The sequence below is a fragment of the Schistocerca piceifrons genome, chromosome 2 (genome assembly GCF_021461385.2).
Source record: "Schistocerca piceifrons isolate TAMUIC-IGC-003096 chromosome 2, iqSchPice1.1, whole genome shotgun sequence".
NCBI classification, from domain to species: domain Eukaryota; kingdom Metazoa; phylum Arthropoda; class Insecta; order Orthoptera; family Acrididae; genus Schistocerca; species Schistocerca piceifrons.
This window is the reverse complement of record NC_060139.1, coordinates 703,347,757-703,375,111: the sequence shown is the minus strand read 5'-3', so window position 1 is coordinate 703,375,111 and position 27,355 is coordinate 703,347,757. Positions and strand designations below refer to the sequence as shown.

Here is a 27,355-nt window from a genome sequence, read left to right as displayed (position 1 = left end):
ACCGGTACTTCGAGACAATATGTTCACTCAGCTGATAGCTAATTTAGATTTTATCACAGATCGGTGGGGTTTCCAATAAGCTGGGCATATGTTGGTGCATCAGTTAACTGGTCAATGGTTTAAATCCTCAACTAGTTAAATGGTCAAATGAATTGTTAATTAGTTTAATTAATGCATCAGTTGGTTCTTTCTGAGTCTCAGGATGTTTTTCCTACTGGTCGGCACAACACTGGATGGCGAAGAGCCAGATACACTGTTGCCTGTACTTTATGATTCATTGGAAAGACACTTTCATATTTTATAATGGCCAATTGTAGCTTCGTCTGTGTATTATTTTGTACTATTTCATTGTACGGTTGGTAACATGGTTCTTGTGCAACTACTTTTAAGAGAACAATAATTTACAGTTTCATGCTACTGCTAAATTAGGTGAAATCCTTTTGTTGTCCACACACCATTTGACAAGTAACCTTTTTAACAGCAGTATGTGGACACAGAGAGATTCACAGAATTTCCTAAGTTTTAAAGCTGCTGCTTCACATGAACCATATGACCACATTTTTTTTGTAGAAACATTCTACATTTTTTTTACATCGTAATTTTATCTTTGTGATGTGGTCATATGCAAACTATTTACATGCATTATCATAATAAACTTTGCATAGTATTTAATATTTTGTTCAGTATTATATTTGTGTTTGCTGTTATTTTGTGCACTGTATTAAGTACTTATGGTTCTTTTTCATATGTTCGTGTATACAGTCTCATGCATATATGAATAACGTGTGTATAACTACAAAAAATTTAAAAGAAAAATAATAAAAAATAACAAAAAAAACAACAAATATGAAAGAAATAAAACATAAAACAAAAAATCTCCCGTGGGCATGTGACCCCGACGTGGTGGTGAAGCTTGGATCCTCTGAGGACACAAGTTCAACCACACCAGGCCAGTAGCCGTAAAGGAGCATGACTAATGATGCCCAACTCAAGCAACATGGTTTAAAGGACAATAAAGAAACTTATACGGTCACCGAAGTCAACAAAAATTACATCAGTTTCGAAGCTATGGCATTCTAATGTCAAAATTATGGAAGAATAAACGTTAGGAACCAGAATGAAAAATGCTTCCAACATAGCACAAAAAGGCGAATATGTAATGGGCAGAGTTAGGCATGTAAAAGCAGGGAACTAACTTTTTGACTTGTCTGGCAGCTTCAAAGACATTTAAACCAAAACATCTTGACATTTTTGCACTTTTTATGAATTAATCCTACTTCCCCGTGAAAGTGAGCTCTCTTAGCTGCAGGGTGTTGGCACACCAGCATCTTGCAATCTTTAGAATAAAGCCCCTGATCTTGTGCAGAAAATCCAGAAGATTTGCTAGGGGGATAAAATTTCTGGGGGTGGATTTGTCCCTAGCTGGAGCGCTGAAACAATTATTTGATTTCTGGTTACAGAGGGGGGTCAACATTTTCACCAAGGGGACCATTTTTCCCCCAAACTGACGCCCCCCCCCCCCCCCCTGTTTCACAAATGGTGAGGGGTATAAAAACAGACACACACAAATTTAGTGCTTCTACAGGAGTGGGATACATCTACAGTATGAAATATCCCAGAGTGGGAATGCATGCACCCTAAACTTCAACAACAAGTTGCATTATACAGCACAACATGACAAATGCTATGTTGGATGACATGATGGCATGTGTCATGTTATATGACATGACTTCATGCATCATGTTACTTTACATGACACGATGAATTATATTACATGACTTGGATACTAATACTAACAAGTAAAACAGTGTGAATAAGTCCAGATGCTTTTGCTTTTAATGTCTTTGAAGCTATCAGATAAGTAGAAAAACTAGTTCCTTTCTTTTACATCCCTAACTCTGCACAGGTCATATTCTCCTTCTTTGTGCTATGATAGAAGCAGTTTTAATTCTGGTTCAATCTTAAGAGAGAACAGAATTATACTTAAAAATCAAAAAAATACATAAAATAAAGAGAAGGCAACCACTCACCTATGGCTGACTGATGTGTGGCAGATAGAAACACACAAGAGAAAACAGTATTTACACTAGCTTTGGAGTTCTTTCTCTTTCTCTAATAAAGGTACACTCATTCACTCACACTAACGCCCAAACGTTTGGCTGTCTACATGGTTGTGTGTGAATGAGTGTACTTTTACAAGAGAAAGACCAAGAGCTCAAAAGCTACTGTAAATACTGTTTTTATGCCCCACATGTTGCTACCAATATGTGAGTGGTTGTCATTCCGTTGTTTTACATATCATTTCACCTAGGAATGTTGTTAAAAATTGAAAAAAGTGGGAGTGTTACATGATCAAAATAGAATGCATACTGTAAACAAATCATAAATATTTACGTAAAATGTTGCTCAACACATAGAGAAGGCAATGAGTTCCAGATGGGCATAATGAAAAGTCAGCTAAATGTTTAAACTTCAGGACAAAACTGTCCTTCTTCTAAAACAGAACATGACACAGATTCATGCAAGCTCAAGCTCACACACATACGGTCACTGTCTCCAGCCACTGGAGCCCCACTGCAAACTGCACCTATGCCTGAATTGTGCAACTATCTGACGCCAGACTGCTACAAATGTCACAATCAGGCCAGTGGCCAAAGTCAGTAACCGTGTATGTGTGAGCTGCGATTTCATGAATGAAAATGTGTGTGTGTGTGTGTGTGTGTGTGTGTGTGTGTGTGTGTGTGTGTGTGTGTGTGTGTGTGTGTGTGAAGGCGAGTGAGTTTTCCTCTTCTGAAGAAGGACTTTGTCTGAAAGCTGAAATATTTCTAGCATTCTTTTTCACTGTGTCTGTTATAATGATTCTCTCTCTTGGCTTCTTCTTCTTAGGAGATACAACCTGTTTCTGATACTGCACCTAACCTGTAAACCAATATTTATTTCTGATCTCTTTTCTTATCACAATTATGTACAGAATACAATCCATTTTTTATTAGTACAACTATATTCCTTTCATTGAATGCCTCCCCAGAAAATCAAGAAAAATGATCAGACAATTATTACTGACAAAGAAACATCTAAGTGGTGTCATGGAGCTCACACTTTCAACATTTTTGGCCTGCAAGGCAGGTGCAACAGTGGCCAGTTTATGATATGCAGCGGCCGAACCCCAGTCGGCTGTGTAATCGCTTGTCACATGACATTATAAAAAAAATTCTTTTGAAAAATAATTAAACATATTAAATGATTGTTCATTAAAGGTGTAGTGAAATTAGACATTACCCATGATTGCACCTGTGGCAGGAATAAGAAAGTTAGCATGGATAATTTTATGACACTACACTGCCTGCGACTCAACACTTCTTCTATATGGAGAATAGCAATCTGTACTTTCCAAGTTGTTGTTGATTACTTCAGAAAATGTTTACGGATCTCAGACAGATGGATATTACTGTTTTGGCAATTATTTGACTGTGAAGTTCACTGGTTTATTAATGTAACAAAGCTATAATTTTCCTTGGATGTTATTCAATCAGTAAGATTTTCTTTCTAAGTCATCATTCTTCAGACTGGTTTGATGTGGCCCTCCAGGATTCCTCTCTTGTAGCAATCTCTTCCATCTCATAGTAACACCAGCATCCTACATCCTCAATTATTCATTGGATATAATTCAGTCTCTGTCTTCCCCAACAACTTCTACTTTCTAAAGCTCCCTCTAGTACCATGGAAGTTATTTTCTGATGTCTTAACATGTGTCCTCTTGCCAGTGTTTTCCACACATCCCTTTATTTGCCGATTCTGTGGAGAACCTCCTCATCCCTTATGTTATCAGTACACATAATTTCAAACATCCTCCAATGGCACCATACCTCTTCTTATCTGATTCTTTTCTTTTCTGATTTTCCGCAGATCATGATTCACTTCCATACAATGCAGTAATTCAAATGTAAATTTTCAGAAATTTCTTTCTCAAATTAAGACCAACGTTTGAAACTAAAAACTTCATCTACCAGGAATGCCTTCTTTTCCTGCACTAATCTTCTTTTTACATCCTCCTTGCTTCATCCACCACACATTATTTGGTTTCCAAGGAGGCAGAATTCCTTCACTTCATTTACTATGTGGTCACATATCACTAATATAATTTCTGCTGCTCCTCATTACTTTTGTGATTCTTCAGTTTACTCTCAAGCTACATTCTGTACTCATTAGATGGTTCATTCCATTCAACAATCCCTGCAATTCTTCCTCACTTTCACTGATGATAGCGGTGTCATTTATGAATATTATCACTGACATCCTTTCACTTTGATTTTAATTCTACTCCTGAAAATTTCTTTTACTCTGTCACTGTTCCTTTGTTATACAGAGTGAACAGGAGAGGACTGTATCACTGTCTTTCTTCTTGGTTATTGTACACATTGTATATTACCCACCTTTTCCTATAGCTTACTCATATTTTCTCAGAATTTCAAACATCTTGCACCACTCTGCATTTTCAAATGCTTTTTTTACATATCTTGATCTTTCTTAAGTCTTGGTTCCATCACCAAGCTCAACTTCATTCCTTTTTTGGGGCCATTAACACTCATAAAGCCAAATTGGTCATCATCTAACAGATCCACAATTTTCTTTTCCATTCTCCCATATGTTATTCTTGACAGTAACTTGGATGTATGAGCTGTTGAGCTGTTGTACGACAGTTCTCACATATATCTACCCTTGCTATCTTGGGGATTATGTGGATGATATTTTTTGAAAGTATGGTTTGTCTCCAGCCTTCCCCCAATGATTTTAGATATTCTGAAACAATTTATCTTTCCATTTGCCTTCATCTACTGTAAGTCTCCTAAAGTTCTGTTAAACTCTAAATTTAATACTATGTACCCTAGATCTTCCATATCAACTTCCATTTTGCTTCTATCATGTCACCACCCCCCCCCCCCCACACCCCCACCCCCTCTCCTACTCCTCCAAAGAGGCCTTCAATGTACTCTATCCACCTCTCTCCTCTGCATTTAACAGTGGAATTTCCAATGCACTCTTAATTTTGATGCCCTTGCTTTTAATTTCACCAACTATCTTTTCCTGAACATCTTACTTCTTCCTTCCCTCCATCAATTGAAATACTTCTTTGGCTCCTTTGGCTTCTTAATAGTTACTTTCCTTGTAGCTGTGTTTATCTTTCCAGCTTCTGTGATTGTCCTTCCTAGACACATCTACTCTTCTTTAACTGAAGTACCTACAGTGGTAGTCACCATCACAGTATTTTTAACCTTATAGAACTTCAAGCAAATTTGATATTTCTCAAGATTTGGGTATCTCATTTCTTGCAGCACAGATTCTTCCAGCTGATTATCTTAAACTTCAGTCTACTCTTTATCATTACTAAATTCTGATCACATTCTATACTACTTCTTCCTTACAATCCAGTATCAGACTTTGACACCTGTGTCTAGCCATTTTGCAATCCAGGTGGAACCTTCCTGTGTCTCCAGACATTTCCCAAGTAGACCTCCTCCTCCAATCATTTTTAAACAGCATATTCACTATTGTGAAATTTACTGCAGGATTCTATTAGTCTTTCTGCTCTTTCATTCTTGCCTGTCTTCTCCTGGAACTCTGTCTTCTAAGCCTTCTCCAACTACCACATTCCAATTCCTCTAGGATGATTGTCATATTCCTTTACATACCGAATTACCCATTCAATATCCTCATTGACTTTACAGCAACACCCATTGATCCACTGCTGCTGCTGCTGTCCTTTGTTCATCTGAACATAACCCTTATCTTCTGACCATTTCACTTCACTGACCCTCTCATTATATATAGATAGAGCTTTTCCATTTCTCTTTTCTGATTATCTAGCTTCCCTGGCATGTTAAAACCTCTTGACACTCCACAATCCGACTCTCAGAATGTTCCTCTATCATCAGTAATTCAATCTTTTTCTTACGGTCACCTGCCCCCCCCCCCCCTTTCTTGGCAGTTCCCTCACCTAAAGATCTGAATGGGGGGAGGGGGGGGGGGGCTAATCTGAAACCTTTTGCCTATGGAGAGATCATAATCACATTATTTTTAATTACGGCTAGCATGACTAAGATAATCATATTCTAACCTGCCCAGATAAAAATACTAACATACATACATTTTCAGAGTTTTGTGTCCTGATGTCAACCCGTGAAACTGCAATATGAAATTGCAAATATTTTTTAAAAAAATAGTTGTACATTGCACAATGTCCTTTATTAATTGAAGAATGACATGTCTTGCCCAGATAGTGCATCATCTGGTTATCTCATGGAGGTGATGACAACCTTAGCAGCACAGGTCAGTTCCTCATGCAAATTGTAAACACATCTGTACACACGGGTATGTATGCACTATGTGAATACCGACAGGCCTTCGGCACCATTCTAGTGTTCGGCTGTATTTACAGTCAGCACACGAGGTACTGTTCTGTGCTGCTACACTTGTCGTTGTCTCCATAAGATAACCTAGTGATACCCTATCCTGGCGAAACACATCATTCTTGAGTTAATGAAGAACACTGTGCAACCTATGACTGTTTTTGTAAATAATAGCAATAATAATAAGGTTGTTGTACCACAACACCAAGATGGAATGGATTAATTTTTAAAATGAAATTGCTTTTTACATCATTAATTAATTGTTAAAAATAACTGAATCTGACAGTATAGTAATGCAAAAAAGCCAACAGACTACATGGCTAGAAGCTATTCCTACAGACCATGCAGATCACTATTTGGAGGTCTCAAACTAACATTTAATAGCAGTACTGCAAAATACAGCAGAAATCTCACAATCAATGAATGGAAACACACAAGAAACATATCACACACACGCATACACTCACTGTTCGTCTTGTTGTTCAGTGACGAACGGGATGATGATCTGAGGCCTTTACCCTTGTGGGGTGGTGTAATGGAGCGCCGTCGATGACCACTAGATCCTCGAAGTGGAGGTGTGTCAGAACGCCTCCTCCCACCTCCATTGCCAGTTCCACTGCCACTACAAGATGCTAGCTGTGACGAACTTTTTGATGCCTGAGGTGCACCAATGACGGAAGCAGAAAGTTTTCGGTGTGGGTTGGATGCAGGTGAGGGATCACGTCTCTTGCTTCCCAATGATGAGCCTTGTAGACCGCCTCCACGGTCATCACTGTGTCGTGATGGGAGGACTGCTTTTTTCATTGAAGGTAAAGGACTTCCATTTTTCCCTGTTGTTTTTCGCATTCTGTAAAAAGAGCAGTATTATACATAAGGTACAAGTGAGATATAAAGTAACAAGACAGAATGGCTGCCTAGTACTTACCTTTAGAAAGCAAAAACTCTAGGTCTTGTCAACAGACACACATAAAATTACAAAAATTAATCCAGCATTTGGGACAATTAGTTCCTTCCTCAGGGTGGAAAGACAGATATGTTGAGAAAGGTTAAAAAGGAGCAACAATCCCCTCAGACTGCAAGATGAGTCGAACCCTACTGTTCTGAGGCTAAGGGAGATAAAGATCTTCCATAAAAGTGATTGTGTGTGTTCTTTCACTTTTACAAAGTATCTTCATTAAGCAACGGGACTTGTAGTTAGATACAAATTGTGGTGACATCAGATTAAAACAATGGACTTATATTTAGGAAGAGTTGGGTCTGAATCCACATTCAGCCACACAAATGTAAGTTTCTTGCTGTCTCCTGAATCACTACAAGTGATTGCTTGGACATTAAGACCACAGCTCATATTCTTCACCAATCCTTTCCCTACAAAGTTTGTGCTCTGTCTGTAATGACACTGACATGAATAGAAGGATTATTCTCTAAGCTTCTTCCTCATATGGGTGGTACAATCAACTCTTTCTTTCAGTAACAATTAAAATTTAGGTAGTAAAATGTCAACTCCTTCAATCATTTCAGTTGAATGTTGAAAGATTCTTCTGTGCAGCTGCACTCAACTGCCTCCCTAACCTTTTTTAGATGGCTGTCAAGAGAAGTAAACCAAGAACTATATATGCCAACAAAAACAGCAAAATTGATCAGTAACACATAGCAATAAACAATCAGCAATAGCCAACCACATGTGTGTTTCTGGTGAGATCTCCCTTGTCTGTACATTAGCAGGTTCCTGAACTTTCATTTATGAGGACAAGAAACAAAGCACGAAGGAAAAATTAACTGAACCACTCAGTACGAAGACTCACTAATCTGAAATGAGTCAATACAAAAGCAACTGACTCAGAACGCTTCTCGATAGTTATATCAAGTTGGTGATGCAAGCTCTGTGGTGTTACTGTAGATAGAAAGTAAGACTCTTAACACAAATGACATTCATAAGGTCTATGATACAGATTCATACAACAGACTATAAATTACTACTTCTCATCGTGCCCTCAAATGAGAAATGTCCTGCCTACTATCTTTCTCACACGACCCCCCCCCCCCCCCAAACAATGGTATCCTTCCGTCCACCAGACCAACACAATATCCTCGTCCATCCCTAGACAACCCCTCAACCCCTTCTCCCAACTCCTTGCCTCGTGGCTCATATCCCTGTAATAGACCTGGATGCAAGACCTGTCCCATATATCCACCCCACCACCACCACCACCACCACCACCACCTCCACCACCACCACAACACCACCTATTCAACTCCGATCATGGACTAGGATGTTGTGGAGATTGGGGTGGGCGATGGAACACCACTTTAGGAGGGGTGGAAAGTACCTCGGGTAGAATGTCCATCTGTTTAGGGCACAATGATATGTAATCAAAGCCCTGGTGAATGAGGTGGTTCAGCTTTTTCAGTCCAGGGGTGATACTCAGTGATGAATGAGACACTCCTCTGTGGCTGGTTTTTGGGAGTGGTGGGATGGGAAATGGTATGGGAAATCTGTTTGTATACTACGTCTGGGGGATAGTGCCTGTCTGCGAAGGCCTTGGTGACACAATTAGCAAGGGGATTTTTGTCAATGCAGATATGCCATTCCCGGGTAGCCAGGCTATATGGGAGGGATTTTTGGGGTGAAAGGGATGACAGCTGTCAAAATGCTGGAACTGTTGGTGGTTGGTGGGTTTAATGTGGACAGAGGTGCAGATGGAGCCATCTGAAGGAGGACCACATGAAGCAGATGGGAGACAAGGTGTTGAGGTTGTGAAGGAACGAAAATAGGGTGTCTTCGCCCTGGGTCCAGATAATGAAGATATCATCAATGAGCCTGAACCAGACTAGGGATTTGGTTTTTTCGGGGGCTAGGAAGGTCTCCTCTAGACAGCCCACAAAAAGGCTGGAATAGGAGGGTCCCATGTCAATACCCAGGGTAGTGTTGTAGATTTGTATATGTACCTTCCCTTATGTCATGTCACACTCTCCTCTCCCGTAATTATTTCAGCCTCAAACTACAGTAACATACTGTCTCCACGCCCTCCACCAAACAGTCCGTGTCTCCCCCCACTCCCCCCCGACCTGTCATCTACTATGCATTCTCGCCTCCCACCCTCTTTATTTGCAGCCCTCTGCCAATGCATCCACCTGTTTTTCCCCACTCCTCTTCTTTTTCACTCCTTTTTCACCACAATCCCTGCCCCACAACCTCCTGATGCTCTACCTGTTTGTAGTCTAATCCCTGCACGCTCCACGAGACAGCATTTGTCTCTCTCCCCAGCGCACACTACTATCTCTTCCCCGTCCCATTCACCACGCCCTCCAGTATGCTGCTTGCCTTCCATGTGATGTTACATTCCGCCGCGAAATGCTGGTGTTGGCAGTGGTGTGTGTGTGTGTGTGTGTGTGTGTGTGTGTGTGTGTGTGCGCGCGCGCGCGCGCGCGTGTGTGTGTGTATGTGTTTACTGATGAAGGCTGTGACCGAAAGCTATGTGCGAGTGTCTTTTGATCATGCCCGTCTGCAACTTGACGTGTCTTCTTTACAGCAAGTAGCTATCTGTCTTTTCCTACATTGTTGATATTCCTACCTGGATTTTCCATTGTTTGATATAAATATCACTAACTTTATATGTGGCATCCAAAGAACACAGCTATTGATTGTTGAAATATGGTGTCAGAAAATGGATGTATAACTGAACCTAATTAATAGATACATAAAATCAGGTTATTTTAAGACTATAACTAATGTTTTCTAACAAAAAATTAAAACTTATAAGTAACAAGGAAATTAAAATTCCAGACTGTACAAGGAAGATTCACTGCCATATTAATAAGGATGCTGTCAGAACATTAACTGTTGGAAAATGAGATCAAGGCAGAACTTGATCACGTACTTTCTGAAACATTAGTGAACTACAAAGTAGGAAAACAAGCAGCTGAAATCTGTACTACAAAATAATTGTGCTGTTGCTATAAAGAACTTTTCTGCATCTGTTCTAAACTAAAACCTTGGGTTTCATGTCCTTTTGGAAACAAGATCAGTACAGATGGGGAAGCTCAGATCGGACAAGAATGAGAGTGCTAACCAGTGTCCAACTTGCTTGATGTGCATTGTGATATTGTAAAAATGAGAATGTATATTGCTGCAGAAGAAAAATTATATGTGATGTGAATGACTTTAGCACATGGGTCTGCTCTTTACAGAATATATCCAACCAATTTGAAATAGAAAAAAAAAATGTGGTTTTACAAAGATGCACAGGACAATTAAGCTCAGGGCAGTTCTGTTGAATAAACATCAGCAGTTGGCTTTATTAAAGGACGGCTGTAGTGTACAGAATCTGCTGAGAACCAGGAATTACATTCATATCCACTATGAAGATTAAAACCTTATTGTAAGTTAGAACAACATTACACTGTATTCATAACTGAATCTGCAATTTGTGATTATTTACTTCTCTTTTTTCTGCCCTTAAACTAACTGAAGATTGCATTAAGAAATCCTGTGAAACTAAGATGCTCTGAATAATTTAATAAATTAATAATTTAATAAATTTACATGAGCACAACAAAATAGGACAATCACTAACATGTGTCGTTAAACGTGAGAAAAGAGGCTATGCACTGGGAGGGAGGAAGGAAGATTAGGGTTTAAAGGCCCACCAACGTCAAGTCATTAGAGACAGAGCTGATCTTCAGTGACTATTCTAAATATATATCTAGTCATCTAAATCATTTAATGCCGTGTCTGACTGTTCTTGTATCAGTAACAAAGATACCCCAGGTACCTAATCGAGTGTGTGCACACCATACAAAGGATTTAGTCTACTAAATTTAAATAGCTGATGCCCAAATTTCAGCTCTCTTCTTTTCCAGTTTTCCCACAATGCACTTTCATACAATGCTGTGTTCCAGACATACATTCTCAGAAATTTCTTCAACAAATTACAGCCTATATTTGATACAAATATAATGCTTTTGGCATAGAATGTTCTCTTTGTATGTGTTACTCACTTTCTTTCATTCAATTTGCTTTGTGCTTATTAACTGTTCATTCCATTTAACAGACCTTGTAATTGGTCTTCATTTTCACTGAGGAAAACAATATCATAAGCAAATCTTTTTGTCATGAATTTGAACTCTACTCCTGAAACTTTCTCTTCTCTCCACCACTACTTCTTCAACATAGAGGTTGAACAGAGATACACTTCACCCCTGCGTCACACCTGTTTTAATCCTAGGACTTCCCTCTTGGTCTTCCAGCGTTACAATTTCCTCTTGGTTCTTGTACATATTCTATATTACCTTTCTTTTCCTATAGCTTATACTTTTTTTTATAATTTCAAACACCTTGCACCATTTTACATTGCTTTTTCTAGGTCAACAAAGACTATGATGGTGTCTTGATTTCTTAAAGTCTTGCCTCCATTATTATGTGTAAGAATCAACACTCATTCTCTGGTCCCTTTAACTCTCATAAAACCAAGTTGTTAGTCACCTAACAGATTGTCATTTTTTTCTATTCTATTCTTGTCAGCAATTTGGATGCATGAGCTGTTTAGCTGACTGTGTAATAGTTCTCAGATTTATCTGGCTTTGTTACCTGCAGAACTGTGTAGATGATATTCGTTTGAAAGTTTGATGGAACACATCCAAGTCTCATAAATTCTATGCACACACCTGAATAATCATTTGTCTGCCACTTCTGCCAATAAATTTAGAAATTCAGAAAAATTTTATACATGCCTTCTGCCTTGTTTGATCACAAGTCTTTCAGAGAATGACTACTAATACATGAGCCTCTACGTCTTCCAACACGACAACCATTTCTTCTTCTATCACATCAGAAGACAGCTCTTCCCCTTATAGATGTGTTCAATGTACTCTTTCCACCTATTTGCTCTCTTCTCTGCATTTACCAGTAGAATTCCTTTCACACTAATAATGTTGACATTTTCAATTTCATTTAGTGTTATTTTGACCTTCTATAAGCTGAGTCTGTCCTTCTGACAAGTATATTCTTTATGTTTTCTTCACATATTTTCTGCAGCCACTTCACTTTAGCAAGCCTATACTCTCCCACAACTCTGACTTCTATTTTGTATCCTACTACAGCATTCTAATTTCCATGATTACTGGACCTCCATTTCCCTTTACATACTAAGTTACTTGTTCATTGCCTTCATTCTCTCTCTCTCTCTCTCTCTCTCTCTCTCTCTCTCTCTCTCTCTCTTATTATGATTGTGATGTTGGCATGTATTGCAGTGATTTGTTGTCAACTCTACTGAGAATGATCCTGTTACCCAACTGTCACAATAACTTACAACTTACTCTTTCCCCTACCTTCATACTCAAAAGAAATGCTACTCCCATTATAAAATGGATTCCTGGATGGAAATGGTGGAAAAAAGGTCCTATGAACATGTGTCCATACATGCATCATTGGTACGGCAAATGGCACTGATGAATGAAAGTTCCTCAGACCATGTGCCGTGTGATCCTTGCGTGTTGCAGGCTACTTGATTGATGCAGCATGCTTTAAGCAGCAGAATGGTCTGGTATTCATTTCGGGGACAATCTGAGATGGTGTATGTGTACAGCCAAGCAGATGGAAATGTCGAGAGAGAGCACCACTATACCAAAACAAGTACCTTCACAGACGCTAGCCACATCATACCATATTCCAAGCCCTTTTTGGGCATTTGTGTGATCATGGGTTCTTTCAGACAGACAAACATGCAGAGAGGCAGCAGACTGTGCGTACACCAGATTTGGAGGACCGGGTTCTATAGGATATTGAGACAAAGACTAGTATAAGCTCCAAGCAAGTGGCCTGCCAACATGGTGTGAGCCAAAGTATGATTATGTGCTTCCTGCATGACAACCACAACTATCCCTATCACCTGCAATGACTGCAAGAAGTATCAACATCAGACTTCCCTCTGTGGAAGAATTTTGTCAATGGCTTTTGCACTAGACTATTACAATCATGAGATTTCTGTCCCCAGTCCTCTTTACCAACAAAGAAACCTTTACCAGAACTGGCACCATCAACCTGAATAACCATCATCTGTGAGCTACAGATATGGCACTTGGTCAGGGGAACTTTCATTCGTCAGTGCCATCTACCATGGCAACAGTGCATTTCCAGTCACATGTTCAGAGGACCTTTTCTCCTAAATTTCCAGTCAGAAATCCATCCCTGCAGTTAGTTACTTTATTAATGTTCACCCAGTGTAGTACTAAATAATATTGCCTTCCACAGAGAATACTAAACAATTGTAGAACATAATAAAAGATGTCAGTTTTAATTTGAGTACCAGTAGAATATGGCCTCATATTCAATACGCCTCGACCTTGTTGTTTATTAGGATCTTATATGCTCGCACTGCAAAACCAAATATAGTTTTTTAGGTGTTTTAGAACATGGTCTTTGTAATGTAAATGGTCTAAAAGAGTTTGCAGAAGACACTTTTCTGTAAAAATGGGCTAAAACAGACTTTTTTGGCATTTTATAAAAATCATCAAAATCTGTGACAGTCATGTGGGAACATCCAGACCACTTGGCAGGGAACAACCCTACATCTAGATTGATGTTTTTGCATTTCCACTGTTGGATTTTCTAGCTTCCTTGCCACACCCAGTCTTCTAACTTTCCACACTCTGACTTGTATAATATTACTGTTTCTCTTGGGTCTCCATCCTTTTTTTTAAGGTCATATCCCCTTCAGCAGCATGGCAGCACTACTGGAATCTTTTGTCAATGGACAAATTATAGCAGCACTTTTTCATTTAGAGACCACACTTCCTGCAGATACACATTCATCATCATATTCACCATCATCATCATTTATTGCATATAAATACGCTGTTTAGGCCCTTAGCAGGCAACAAGAATATAAAAGTACACAAACATAAAACACAATGAAATTATCAACACATCAGTTCCACAAATCATGACTAAATACAATCGTAAAAATCACAAAAATTGATTACATATGTTTGCCTATTTACTTCTGGCTCAGGCATCCTCATTGCTAGATGTTGGAGCTGCTTCTTGCAGGGTCATTAAGGTTCTGTCTTTGCAGCTTGTTCACAGATGACCTCTTGGATGTCTTTGGTTGATGTACTAATGCTTTGCTAGAGAGAATACATGGATACATATTATGTGTTTTTAATGCAGTGGTTTCCACTGCCTTTTACATTTGTATCAATCCACCGCCTTTTACATTTGCGTCAATCCATTGCCTTTTGCATTTTCATCAATGTCGGCATTCTGAAAAATATACTCATCATGACACAGCTTTTAGATTTCCCCTTCTTCTTCTTCTTCTTCTTTTGTTCACTGCCATTTACTCTGTCTAGTAGAGGCACCAGTATTCTCATATTTTGGTAAATTAATTTTACTTATATTTTTGGCCAAAAGCCATCCCTGTCGCCATAGTCTTCAGGCGCCTAAGAGAAGGAAGTCATTGTGCCACAAGTCTGTGAATTATGTAAACTTGTTCTGTGTGTGGCCATATTTTAGATGTTTGTGTATCATATTTTCTGAGGCAGAAAGTGGGAACCAGCCCAGCATTTGCCTAACTGGGCATGGGAAATTGCCTATAAAACTACACTCAGGGTGGTTCGTTTACCAGCTATGCAGATTCAGTCTAGGTCTGGCTCACCTTCCTGCCTTGCAAACGAGCGTTACGGAATATGAGCAGGTATTCCGTTAGATTTCATCAGTTAACCATTTTTGTTTTGTTGATGACACTGTACTATGAGAGCATAGGCTTGACAATGAGATTGTACTGTTTGCTTGTGACTTGCATCAACCTCAACTGATGGAAGAAAATAATTTATAATAAGGTTAAAATAATGTGTAATAAACAAAATGACAACCATACAAATTAGAAAAACTCATAGACCTAGTTGCACAGTTTTTGCATGTATGTCATTTGAAAACAAAAACAACGACAACAACTGGCAAACTGAATAGATTTTTCAAAACTAAGCTTCTGATGTGTGTGAAACAGGCACTCTAAACCTCTCCTCCTGCCACCCACACCCACTGATGGAGGGGGGAGATAAGACAGATGGAGGGAAGGAGGGAGAGGGGGGAGGGAGAGAGAGAGACAGGACTGTTATAGAACATCTTGGCAGGTATGTAATTTAAATGTGCACACACTGACACAATGGATCCACTCCTCTCCCTCTCCTCTGCCCAAACACAAGCTTCCATGATTTGCATAGGTGGTAACTCTCTCCAAAGTAGCCTTCTTTCTCACTGGCCTAAATCTCTGCTAGCAGCTATTCTCTCCTGCCTCTGCCAACCTTCTGCCACCATGTGAACTACCAGTTCCACCCTAGCACTTCCATATCTTCTTTTCCTTACCTCTTTATTTCATTCTGGATCCTCCACCTTCTTCATGTACTATTTTTTTAGCATTTGTCCTGGCAGCATTCTACACTGCCCCTGCAAGTAATGTATGTGCCAGCTTGCTGCCCCAGTGTTCACCTACATACATGGCACTAGCAGTCTTTTGTAACAACTCCAACTCCCCCATCCATATCCCTCATCCTATCCCCCTTGCCAGACCAGTTAGTGATTAGTAATCAACTCCTATAAATATTTATAAAGGTAGAAAAACAGTGGACAGAGATCAGAAATAGGCAGCTTAAAGTGTACAAAAATGTGGAAAAAGGGAGGAAGGTCAGAGATTAGAGATTAATGTCCCATCAAAGACATAGTCATTAGAGAGGGAGCACAGGATCAGACTGGGGAAGAAAATCACCTGTATGCTTCAAAGGAACCATCCTGGCATTCGCTTCTAGTCATTTAGGAAAGAGATGAAGAAACAAATCTTGATAGCTGGGTGGGGATTTGAACCATCATCCTCCCAAACATGAGTCCAGTGTCTTACCATTGCACTAACTCGCTCAATAGAGCACTGTGAAGGAATGAAAAGAGGCATATTAATAGGAGCAATATTGACCATGGAATACTGAACCACAGGATCAATCAAACAATGGAAAATCCAGATGGAATGTAACAATATTAGAGAAGGAAAGTTGCCTCTCACCATATAAAGGAGATGCTGAGTCGCGATAGGCACAACAAAAAGATTCATACAATTACAGCTTTTGGCCAGTAATGCCTTTGTCAAGAATAGACACACATCTACACACACACTCACACAAATGCAACTTGCTCACACGACTGCAGTCTCAGAAAACCGAAACCCTTTATGGTTGTCTGAGACTGCAGTCGTGTGAGCAAGTTGCGTTCGTGTGTGATGTTCTGGATATCATTATGTTTGACAGTAAAAATGAATGATATTGGCTCTCCAACCCTCCATCTTGGGCTATCACAACAATGTTCTTGATATGAATGAAAGGTACTCTGATAAAAAATGAAGCATTATGAAACAAACAGTCTGCATTAGAAATGTATACCTTACTCATACCTGTCTTCATATACAAACAAAATGGCACTCCGCAGCAGTGAAAATTTACTGAACCAATCAATTCATTTACAATCAATCTCTGAATTTCAAGAGCATATCCAGCACTAACAAATTATGTAAAAGCAGCTATTATAAATGGAGTTACAATGAACAGTGAGCTACCTTGATTTCTTCTTTAGCCCATGATCAGTCTCAGAAGAGGAACTGGAATCACGCTTATTTTTCTTGGATTTTAGCTTCCTATGTCGAGTATCTGTTGAACTACTGCTTGATGTTGAGCTGGTATCGTCACTGCTTGAGCTAGAATCTGTTGAAGAGGTTGTGGTGCCCGATGTTGATGATGAACTGCTGGGCCCACCATGCTGTCAATAACAAATTTACAGAACAAACTGAATATATGCCACAAACAGAATTCAATTACATGTGGTAGTTACATACACTGTAGGTCACTAAAACTGCAACAAAATGAAGACAGAATGTAACAAATGTCAAATTGTCACAAGGTACTTTATGCTTCGATGCGCAAATGATTAGAATTTCAGCACAACGGTGCAAAGTAGGTATAGGAGAACTGTCATCTACTTTCTGTACATAAGGAAAACATTACACAGTAAGTTTCTCATCCATAAACATCATCTGAATGTTGTTTGTAAGAATACAGGGTTATTACAAATGATTGAAGCGATTTCACAGCTCTACAATAAATTTATTATTCGAGATATTTTCACAATGCTTTGCACACACATACAAAAACTCAAAAAGTTTTTTTAGGCATTCACAAATGTTCGATATGTGCCCCTTTAGTGATTCGGCAGACATCAAGCCGATAATCAAGTTCCTCCCACACTCGGCGCAGCATGTCCCCATCAATCAGTTCGAAAGCATCGTTGATGCGAGCTCGCAGTTCTGGCACTTTTCTTGGTAGAGGAGGTTTAAACACTGAATCTTTCACATAACTCCACAGAAAGAAATCGCATGGGGTTAAGTCGGGAGAGCGTGGAGGCCATGACATGAATTGCTGATCATGATCTCCACCACGACCGATCCATCGGTTTTCCAATCTCCTGTTTAAGAAATGCCAAACATCATGATGGAAGTGCGGTGGAGCACCATCCTGTTGAAAGATGAAGTCGGCGCTGTCTGTCTCCAGTTGTGGTATGAGCCAATTTTCCAGCATGTCCAGATACACGTGTCTTGTAACATTTTTTTCGCAGAAGAAAAAGGGGCCGTAAGCTTTAAACCGTGAGATTGCACAAAACACGTTAACTTTTAGTGAATTGTGAATTTGCTGCACGAATGCGTGAGGATTCTCTACCGCTCAGATTCGCACATTGTGTCTGTTCACTTCACCATTAAGAAAAAATGTTGCTTCATCACTGAAAACAAGTTTCGCACTGAACACATCCTCTTGCATGAGCTGTTGCAACCGCGCCGAAAATTCAAAGCGTTTGACTTTGTCATCGGGTGTCAGCGCTTGTAGCAATTGTAAACGGTAAGGCTTCTGCTTTAGCCTTTTCCGTAAGATTTTCCAAACCGTCGGCTGTGGTACGTTTAGCTCCCTGCTTGCTTTATTCGTCGACTTCCGCGGGCTACGCGTGAAACTTGCCCGCACGCGTTCAACCGTTTCTTCGCTCACTGCAGGCCGACCCGTTGATTTCCCCTTACAGAGGCATCCAGAAGCTTTAAACTGCACATACCATCGCCGAATGGAGTTAGCAGTTGGTGGATCTTTGTTGAACTTCGTCCTGAAGTGTCGTTGCACTGTTATGACTGACTGATGTGAGGGCATTTCAAGCACGACATACGCTTTCTCGGCTCCTGTCGCCAATTTGTCTCACTGCGCTCTCGAGCGCTCTGGCGGCAGAAACTTGAAGTGCGGCTTCAGCCGAACAAAACTTATGAGTTTTTCTACGTATCTGTAGTGTGTCGTGACCATATGTCAATGAATGGAGCTACAGTGAATTTATGAAATCGCTTCAATCATTTGTAATAGCCCTGTATCTTGTTGCCCTCATGGAAGAAGGCTAAATGTGCCCACGTACATATCAAAACCTAAAAGCAGCCTGATTGTGGCCTGTTGAGACTGCATTTCATGTTGTGAAATACTGCTGCTCAAGTCAATCAGGATTCCACAACTGTCATCTCAATATGGAATCGACAGGTTCTCGACAGGTTCAGGAGGGCAGTACTCAACACCAAGCACTATCTCAGCGCCCTGTATGACTAGTGCCCGGGAGGACAGATATAGTGCTCAGTTGGCTGCGCAAGATTCTACAGATCCACCACACGCCTTGAGCCAGGAAATGGACTCATTTGCAACAAGACAAGTCTCCATGCAGACAGTATGACAATGTCTGGAGCACCACTCACTGTCAGCATGGGGACAATTTTGCAGCACCCGACGACACAGCAGCAGAGAGAGGTGACAGTTGTGGCCCCAACAATGGCCCCAACAAGTCTGGACACAGCAACGACATCATGAGTCTGGTTCTATGTACAGCACCATGTTGGATGTATTCGTATACAGAGGCTCCAATGAGTATGAATTTTATTAGTTTGCACTTGTCATCAGCATACGAACCCAGCTTTCAGCTTCATAGTACAGAGTGCCATTGGGTACAGTATAGGACTACCTATGGTTCACATAGTTGGTAATGTGGACAACAGACATTACAATATGTAAAACATTCTCAGTTTTCTTGCCACGTCAATTCGGAATAAAATCTCAAGCTTTCGACGACAGCCTCCATTGTCATCATCAGGAGCAACTGTCTGTCTCCACTGCTGCTATGGTGGCCTTATATAGCGTGTGGATGGCTTGTGATTGGTCAGCAATTATGTACTGCCATCACAGACTGCACTGTCTGCACTGGTGGCACTACCGCTTCCGTGAGGACATAAACCCTGCAAATAAAGTCTCTGCTGCGTCTCTGCATCGAGTGCTCGTTTACATGCACCGCTCAGATAGGGTAATGCAGAAAACAGGTGCAAAGCTTAACAGTTGTCGTAGCTCAGCCAGGCAGTGGAAAAAACTGCCGCAATTCCACTGAAGGATGACACCATTAGACTGGGAAGGCATCGAACATTCAATGAGGCAGTTTACGCCTCAGGGTCACCTGCTGCCACCGACTTATTACCTGAGCAGTCTATATCCATGGTGTCTCAGGGTCCGGCGAGGTCTAGGTCCTCAGCGGACGCCAGAATCTCCACCTCATCCCCAGACACAGAGCTTGTAGGTAGAGGTGGTGTGGGTGCCACCGCAATTTCCTTGGTCTTAGGGGTTTTCTTTTAGACTTTTCCTACTGCTCCTTGGGTTTCTCTGGCTGGGAGGACTTCACTGATTCATTCTTTGGGACTAAGGACAATCATGAAGCCCTATGACCAGCTGCTATTAAGCACTTCAGCCACTGGCGGACGTCATCTTTCCCAATAGCAGAAACCTGGGAAGAAAGTGACCCAAGGGATCCCTTCCTGGCGAGAGGAGCCAAAGAAGCTTCTCTGGCTGGGAAGTGGGGACTGCTGTCCCCGAATGTTTGGGGGCAGTGCTCCCGAGGTAGGTGGTGTGGGAGCAACAAGTGGGGTGGGGGGTGGGGGATTGGAACTTGCCGCCCCCCCCCTCCCCCCCCCCCCCACCACCACCACCACCACCATCAAGCCTTCTGGCTCTGAGAGCCGACTGGAATTTGCAGAACTGATTGGGTTACAACTTTTGTCGTAGTGATGGCATATGAGGAGGTCATAGCCACCCGATGTAGGCGCTCATATTTTCTCTTAGCTTCAGTGTAGGTCAGTCAGACCAGGTTCTTGTATTCCATGATTTTCCCCTCTTTCTGTAAAATCCTGCATTCTGGTGAGCAAGGTGAATGATGCTCTCCGCAGTTGACACAGATGGGAGGTGGGGCACATTGAATATTAGGATGTGATGGATGGCCACAATCTCAATATGTGACACTGGAAGTACAGAGGGAAGACATATGGCCAAACTTCCAGCACTTAAAGCACTGCATCAGGGGAGGGATGTATGGTTTGACATCACAGCAATAGACCATCACCTTGACCTTCTCAGATAAGGTTCACCCTCGAAGGCCAACATGAAGGCAACGGTGGCAACCTGATTATCCCTCAGACCCCGATGGATGTACCACACAAATTGAATACCTCACCGCTCTAAATTGGCGCGCAGCTCATTGTCAGACTGCAAAAGAAGATCCCTGTGGAATATAATGTCCTGGACCACATTTAAACTCTTATGTGGTGTGATAGCAACAGAAACATCCTCCAACTTGTTACAAGCGAGTGAAGCCTGTGACTGGGCAGAGAATGCTGTTTTTATAAAGACTGACCCCGAGTGCATTGTGGACAAGCCCTCCACCTCCCCAAACTTGTCCTCTAAATGCTCTACAAACAACTGTGGCTCCCTTGAAACAAAGGAGCCCCCTCAGTTCTCGTACATACAAGGCACCGGGGTGAATAAAGTTCGCTGCCATCCTTAGCCTGGCGTTACTCCCATGGTGTGGACAGAGAGGGGAATCATTTAGGGTCGTACTTTCTTGCATTATACTGAGACTTGGAACACTTAGAGACTGCTGGTGTCTGATCACCAGCAAGGGATGACATGGTACGCTTGGGTGACGGGTATCCACTCCTTGGCATACATGGGGAGTTAACAGCATAGGCATCAGCAGAGCGATCCCTGTGTTGTCAGGGGGCTCTGCATAGTGCATGGTGGAAACACACCCAGGAAGGTGTCCTCACCCAAGAGATGGGGAATGAGCTTGACTGCAATGTGACGACGAGAAAGTGGGCTTAAGATTTCAAGGCATGATGGACACAATGCACCATGTAAGGCGCCCTTCCCCAATTGGCTCACTCTTCGGGAAAATTTTGAAAATGGAGGTCAAACCCCACTGAGGACCATCACATAAAGGCCAAAATGTGTGAGACTCCTGTTAGTCACCTCTTACAACAGGCAGGAATACCTCAGGCCTATTCTATTCCCCAGACATGCAGGGGAGGCTCCTTCTTCAGGGAGAAGGGTTGAAGGGGAAGGAAGAGGGGTGACGGAAAAGGACTGGTGAGGTCTAGGAAAAGGGATAGATTTCAGAAAATGTCACACAGGATCACGGGTCAGGGGAGACTTACCAGATAGGACAAGAAGGAAAGACTGATAGTTGTGGACTGCACCAGATGAGATTTGAGAACCTGAGAGCTTAGCAGCCCCAACAATCAGTCTTTCCTTCTCACCCCATCCAGTAAGTCTCTCCTGACCAGTGGTTCTGGGTGACTTTTCTGAAATCTACCCCTTTTTCTAGACTTCTTCATTCCTTTTCCTTCACCCCTCTTCCTTCTCCTTCAACATTTCTGCCTGAAGGAGGAGCCACTGGCTCCAAGAGCTTGCCTAATCATAACCTCCTTTTATGTGTGTGTTGTTCTGCTGCTGCTTGGTGAGTAGATTTTTTATCTATAAAATTACATTATATTGTCAAAAACTGATCATTTTTGTTGTTACACTGATGAATGTGCCACACCAAAACTGGTGATGGAGACTGGTCAAACAGAAAACCTTAAATCACAAAGCATCTGAAAAGGGCAACAAAGCACAATGACAAAATGTTGTGCCTAAAAGACATTGTGATCCAGCTGATACCAAAGAAGCTCCTATAACATCAGCATAAGCTATAGATTATACCACAGCATTGCAGATATATTATAATTATAAAACTATTAGTAAGTTGAAAAATCTTCAGTGCTCTTGTCCTGCTTCTGAGACATTGAGGTGGAAAGGCACACACACACACACACACACACACACACACACACACACACACACACACACACGATCACAGCCTGGCCTCAGCAGCCACAGAGACTGTGGTCATGTGTGTGTGAGATGCATCTGAGTAAATGTGATTGTGAATATATGTAAGCGTACAAGGGCTGTACAAAAAGTAAGGTGACTTTTCAAATAGTGCAGGCAATGTACATTCGATTATCAATCTTTTTTTGTGTTGGTACACATGTCCCAAACATAAGTTCACAGTTTCAAGTGTACAGCATACTTTATCTGTTTTTGACAGATAGAATGGTTAGACGTGTTTCAGTGTGCTCGGCGATTTTTGATTATTATAAAAAAATGGAGCAAAGAATTTGCATCAAATTTTGTGTGAAAAATGTGGAACTGGTTGCTCTAAAACACTTGAAATGCTAACAGGGGCATATGGTGAGTCTGCACTATGTAAAAAAAAAATGTTTACAAGTGGTACGAGCTCTTCCAAGATGACTGAGAATATGCCAGTTATGAACCTCGTTCTGGACACCCCAGCACATCAACAACAGATGACAATACCAAAGCTGTGAAGAAAATTGTTTTGGAAAATCATCAGTTTACCATAAGAGAAGCTGCTGAGGATGTTGGCATAACAGTTGGCTCATGTCATGCAATTTTTCAGATGTTTTGGGCATGAGATGTGTGCCAACAAGGGTTTGTTCCAAAACTTCTAAATTTTGATCAGAAGAACCGTCGCATGAGCATCGCTCAGGAGCTCTTGAATGATGTCAATGATGATCCTGATTTGCTCAAAATGGTCATAACTGGTGACGAAACATGGGTTTACAGCTATGACATCGAAACCAAAGCCAAATCGTCCCAATGGAAGCATCCCAGAGAGCAAATACCGAAAAAAGCAAGCCAATTTCAATCGAATGTCAATGTTTTTTTCACTGTTCATTTCAATTACCATGGCATAGTGCATCACTAATTTTTGCCTCAAAGTTCATACGGTAAATATGGAGTACTGTCTTGATGTTATGCACTGTTTGCAAGAAGCAGTAGGCGAAAAATGTTGAATTGTGGAAAAACAATTCATGGATTTTGCATCACTGTGACTTTTTCCTGTTCCCAAAACTGAAGAGACTTATGAAAGGATGAAGATTCTCAATGATTGAGGAAATAAAAACTGTATCACTGGAAGTACTCAAGCCTGTACCAAAAAGCGCTTATGAGAAGTGCATTGAGGATTGGAAGAAGCGTTGTCACAAGTGTATTGAATCTCAGGTTACTTTGAAGGGGACAATATGAATATTGCTGAATAAATAAATATTTCTTCATAAGAATATATAGTCACCTTACTTTTTGAACACATCCTGTGTGTGTGTGTGTGTGTGTGTGTGTGTGTGTGTGTGTGTGTGTGTGAGGGTGAGTGGTCTAATTCCAACAAAGGTCTTTTTGGACAAAAGCTTCCTTGTTTTACACTATTTTTGTTGTGCCTGTCACTCAACATCTCTGCCATACAGCAAGTAGCAAACTATCCTTTTACAATATTGTCTTCAAACAAATGAAGATATATGTGCTTGGTAACAACTCCTGAAATCTGTTATTGGGTTGAAAGTCTCTGGCAAACACTCTGTGAAAGAAGACCTTGGCATATCAAACACTGAAATTTGAATGACGGTACATAAAAACGACTGCATGGATTCTGAGTGGAGAATTAAGGCTTAGCTGACAAACAGGTTGTCAATTTCACTATGAAATTGCTTAGTAGAGGATTTCATTCCACAGCTACAACACAAAATCTACAGAATTTGCTGAGACAACATAGTCCCAAGAAAGACTATTTCAACACAGTTTCTCTAGAATGAGAATGAAGTGTGATAATTCCAGATTACAAAGGGCACGCTATAGTCTTCTTCAAGTGAAATGATAAGAATGTTCTTAGGCTCTGGCTGATACTTCATGCAGATTACTAACACTAATTTCAGGCAAAAACAGGAAGAGAGACTAAAAACCTGTAACAGTGAGTCTATCCTGTGCATGTGTCTTCATACTGCAACCAATATCCATTTAAACCTGCCGCTGTATAAAAACCTTAGTCTCCCTCTAAAATTTCGCACACGCACACACACACACACACACACACACACACACACACACACACACACACACTCTTCCCTCCATAACCAAATTGTGATTCGTTGACGCCACAATATGTGTCATATCAAAAAATTCCTTTCTTTGGTCAGATTGTGCCATAAATTTCTTTTCTCCCCAATTATACTCCATGCCTCCACGTCAGTTATTTTATTTACCCACCTGATCCTCACCATTATTCTACAGCAGCTCATTTCAAAATCCTCTATTCTCTTCTTGTTTTACCAGTTTATCAGCCATGTTTCACACTTGAACAAGACAATACTCCAGACAAAGACATTCAGAAAAAACATGATTAAGAAAAGACTTTGTAACATTTAAATTTATGTTCCATGTTAACAAATTTCTCTTCTTTCTTTTTGGTAACCTGTCAGCAACCAATATCATCTCCACTTTGGCCACACCAGTTATTTTGCTGCTCAGACAGAAACTCATCAAATACTGTAGTGGCTAATTTCCTAAGCTAATTTCCTAAGCTAATTCCCTCAGCATTGCTAGATACAGTTCAGCCACAGTCCATTCCCCTTCATCACCTTACCACCTCTTTTCAAGACGCTATCCATTCCATTCTGCTACTGTTCCAATGTGCTTTGCCATCTCTTGACAGAATTACAGCCGCATTAGTAGTACTTGTCACTTAATGTGTGACACAGATGGCATCACTGTGGCAATCATTAGTGTTCATGTCACCAAGCCACTGTTATTGGTATTCCAATGTTTTTATTTTACTTCTATATTATCACGTGCAATGTTCAAGTACAATTTGTTATGGCCTATGTGTAGGGTAGGATCGTCACTTCAGCAAAGGTCATTTGATCTATGAAATGTGAGCTGCTGACAACACGCTCATGTTCCCTCATATTGTTTCCTAGGATTTTGTTCCAAAACTAAAATTAACATATTTTCATGAGCACCATAACTAAGTGACAGCCTCACAGGCTGCCCTGGGCATGCCTAAATGTATTCTGTCTACTGAATATAAAGAGTTAAGTTTTAAATAACTCTTCCATTGCAAAAACTTCCTTCAGATGACCACATCCTTGCCTATACCGGCCAGGTCACTTTGTGAGCCTGCACATTATCAACATGGAGGCTTGAACAGAAAAAAGGACAAAGTTCTTCAAGACAATGTTTAACCCATTATTATGAAATGCTCTCATATTTCTACAATCAGTGGTTTTTTATAGCACATTAATAAAACATAATGAGTTCCAATACTATGGTCAGTTTTGTTACTGTCTCCTTGCGAGGGGAAACTGCACACACATTATTTCCGAAGGACATGAAGCTTACTGTGTACTTTAATGATGATGGCATTTTCCAGACAGAGAATGTTAGATTCCTTGATTGGGTAGGGACACTGGAATAAGTGAATGAGTTTTTGAGATAAGTTGAAAGGGAGCAAGCCAGTAGTGGATAAATCAACTGCTTTTAAAAAGGTAACATGCCTCGGATCACGGAACGGATTTAAAGGAAATCAACCAAGCAATGGAAAAGGATTACGAGATGGTTTACGACTGGGCACCTTAAACGTAAGGACTCTAACTGGGAAGTTAGAGGAAATTGTAGAAATGATGGAAAGGAGGAAATTGGACATCTTGGGACTTGCTGAGACTAGGTGGAGAGGAGTTGGTGAAAAACCACTAAGTAAAGGATGTAAACTGTACTGGATAGGGAATGAGAGGGGAAGAAATGGAGTGGCAATAGTGGTCAGAGAGGGTCTGCAGGAGGAGGTGGAAGGTATCAATGATCGAATGATAAAAGCCAGAGTACGAGTGAAAGGAAAAAGCATTGAAATCATCCAAGAATATGCCCCACAGGTGGAGTGTACAAAAAAGGAGAAGGAGGAATTTGAAGGTGACATGCAAAAGCAGCTAAATGGAGGTAATCAGATTATAATAGGGGACCTCAATGCACATGTTGGCACAGACAGGAAAGGATTCAAGGAGATAATGGGACCATAGGGCTGGGGGAACCGAAATAGAGAAGGAAAATTGTTGCTGGAATTCTGCAAGAGGAATGGGCTGGCGATCGCAAATTCCTGGTGCAAGAAGAGACAAGAAGAGAAGTAGCCACAAAATAACTTGGTACAGTGGAGACTGGTCCCAAACTTCAGTAGTAGACTATGTACTAGTGGATAGGCAGATGAGCAGCCTCACAGTTGTTAAGGTCATTCCATCTGAGGCCTTAGACAGTGACCATCGGCTGTTGGTAGCCACCCTGAGAGAGAAAAAAGATAGGAGGGCAACAGATATACAGGAGAAAAGGTTGAAGACATGGGTGCTGAAAGAGGATGAATGGAGGACCCAGTACCAGACACTGATCAGGAAGAAGCTGCCAAAGGAGGATCAGAGAACAGTGGAAGAAGAATGGGGAGATTTTAAGAGGGCTCTAGTTGAGGCAGCTGAGACTGTGTGCAGAAGAACTAGCACAAAGAGGAGAAGTAAAGAAACCCTATGGTGGAACAACATATGTAAAGAGGCAGTACTTCGAAAGAACAAAGCCTTCAGAGAATGGTTCCAGACCCGAACAGAGGAAGCTAGGGTAAAATATAAGGAAAGCAAGAAAGTGGCACAGACCAC

At 40.9% G+C, this 27,355-nt stretch overlaps 1 protein-coding gene across 1 annotated transcript in view; it reads right to left on the bottom strand.

The window, feature by feature from the left end:
• The window catches only part of LOC124775764 (zinc finger CCCH domain-containing protein 13-like), a 265,138-nt gene that overhangs the window by 175,012 nt on the left and 62,771 nt on the right, over window positions 1–27,355 (bottom strand). The window contains 2 exon segments of the mRNA XM_047250596.1: window positions 6,875–7,254; window positions 17,009–17,208. Of these exon segments, the coding sequence (XP_047106552.1) occupies window positions 6,875–7,254; window positions 17,009–17,208 (580 nt within the window).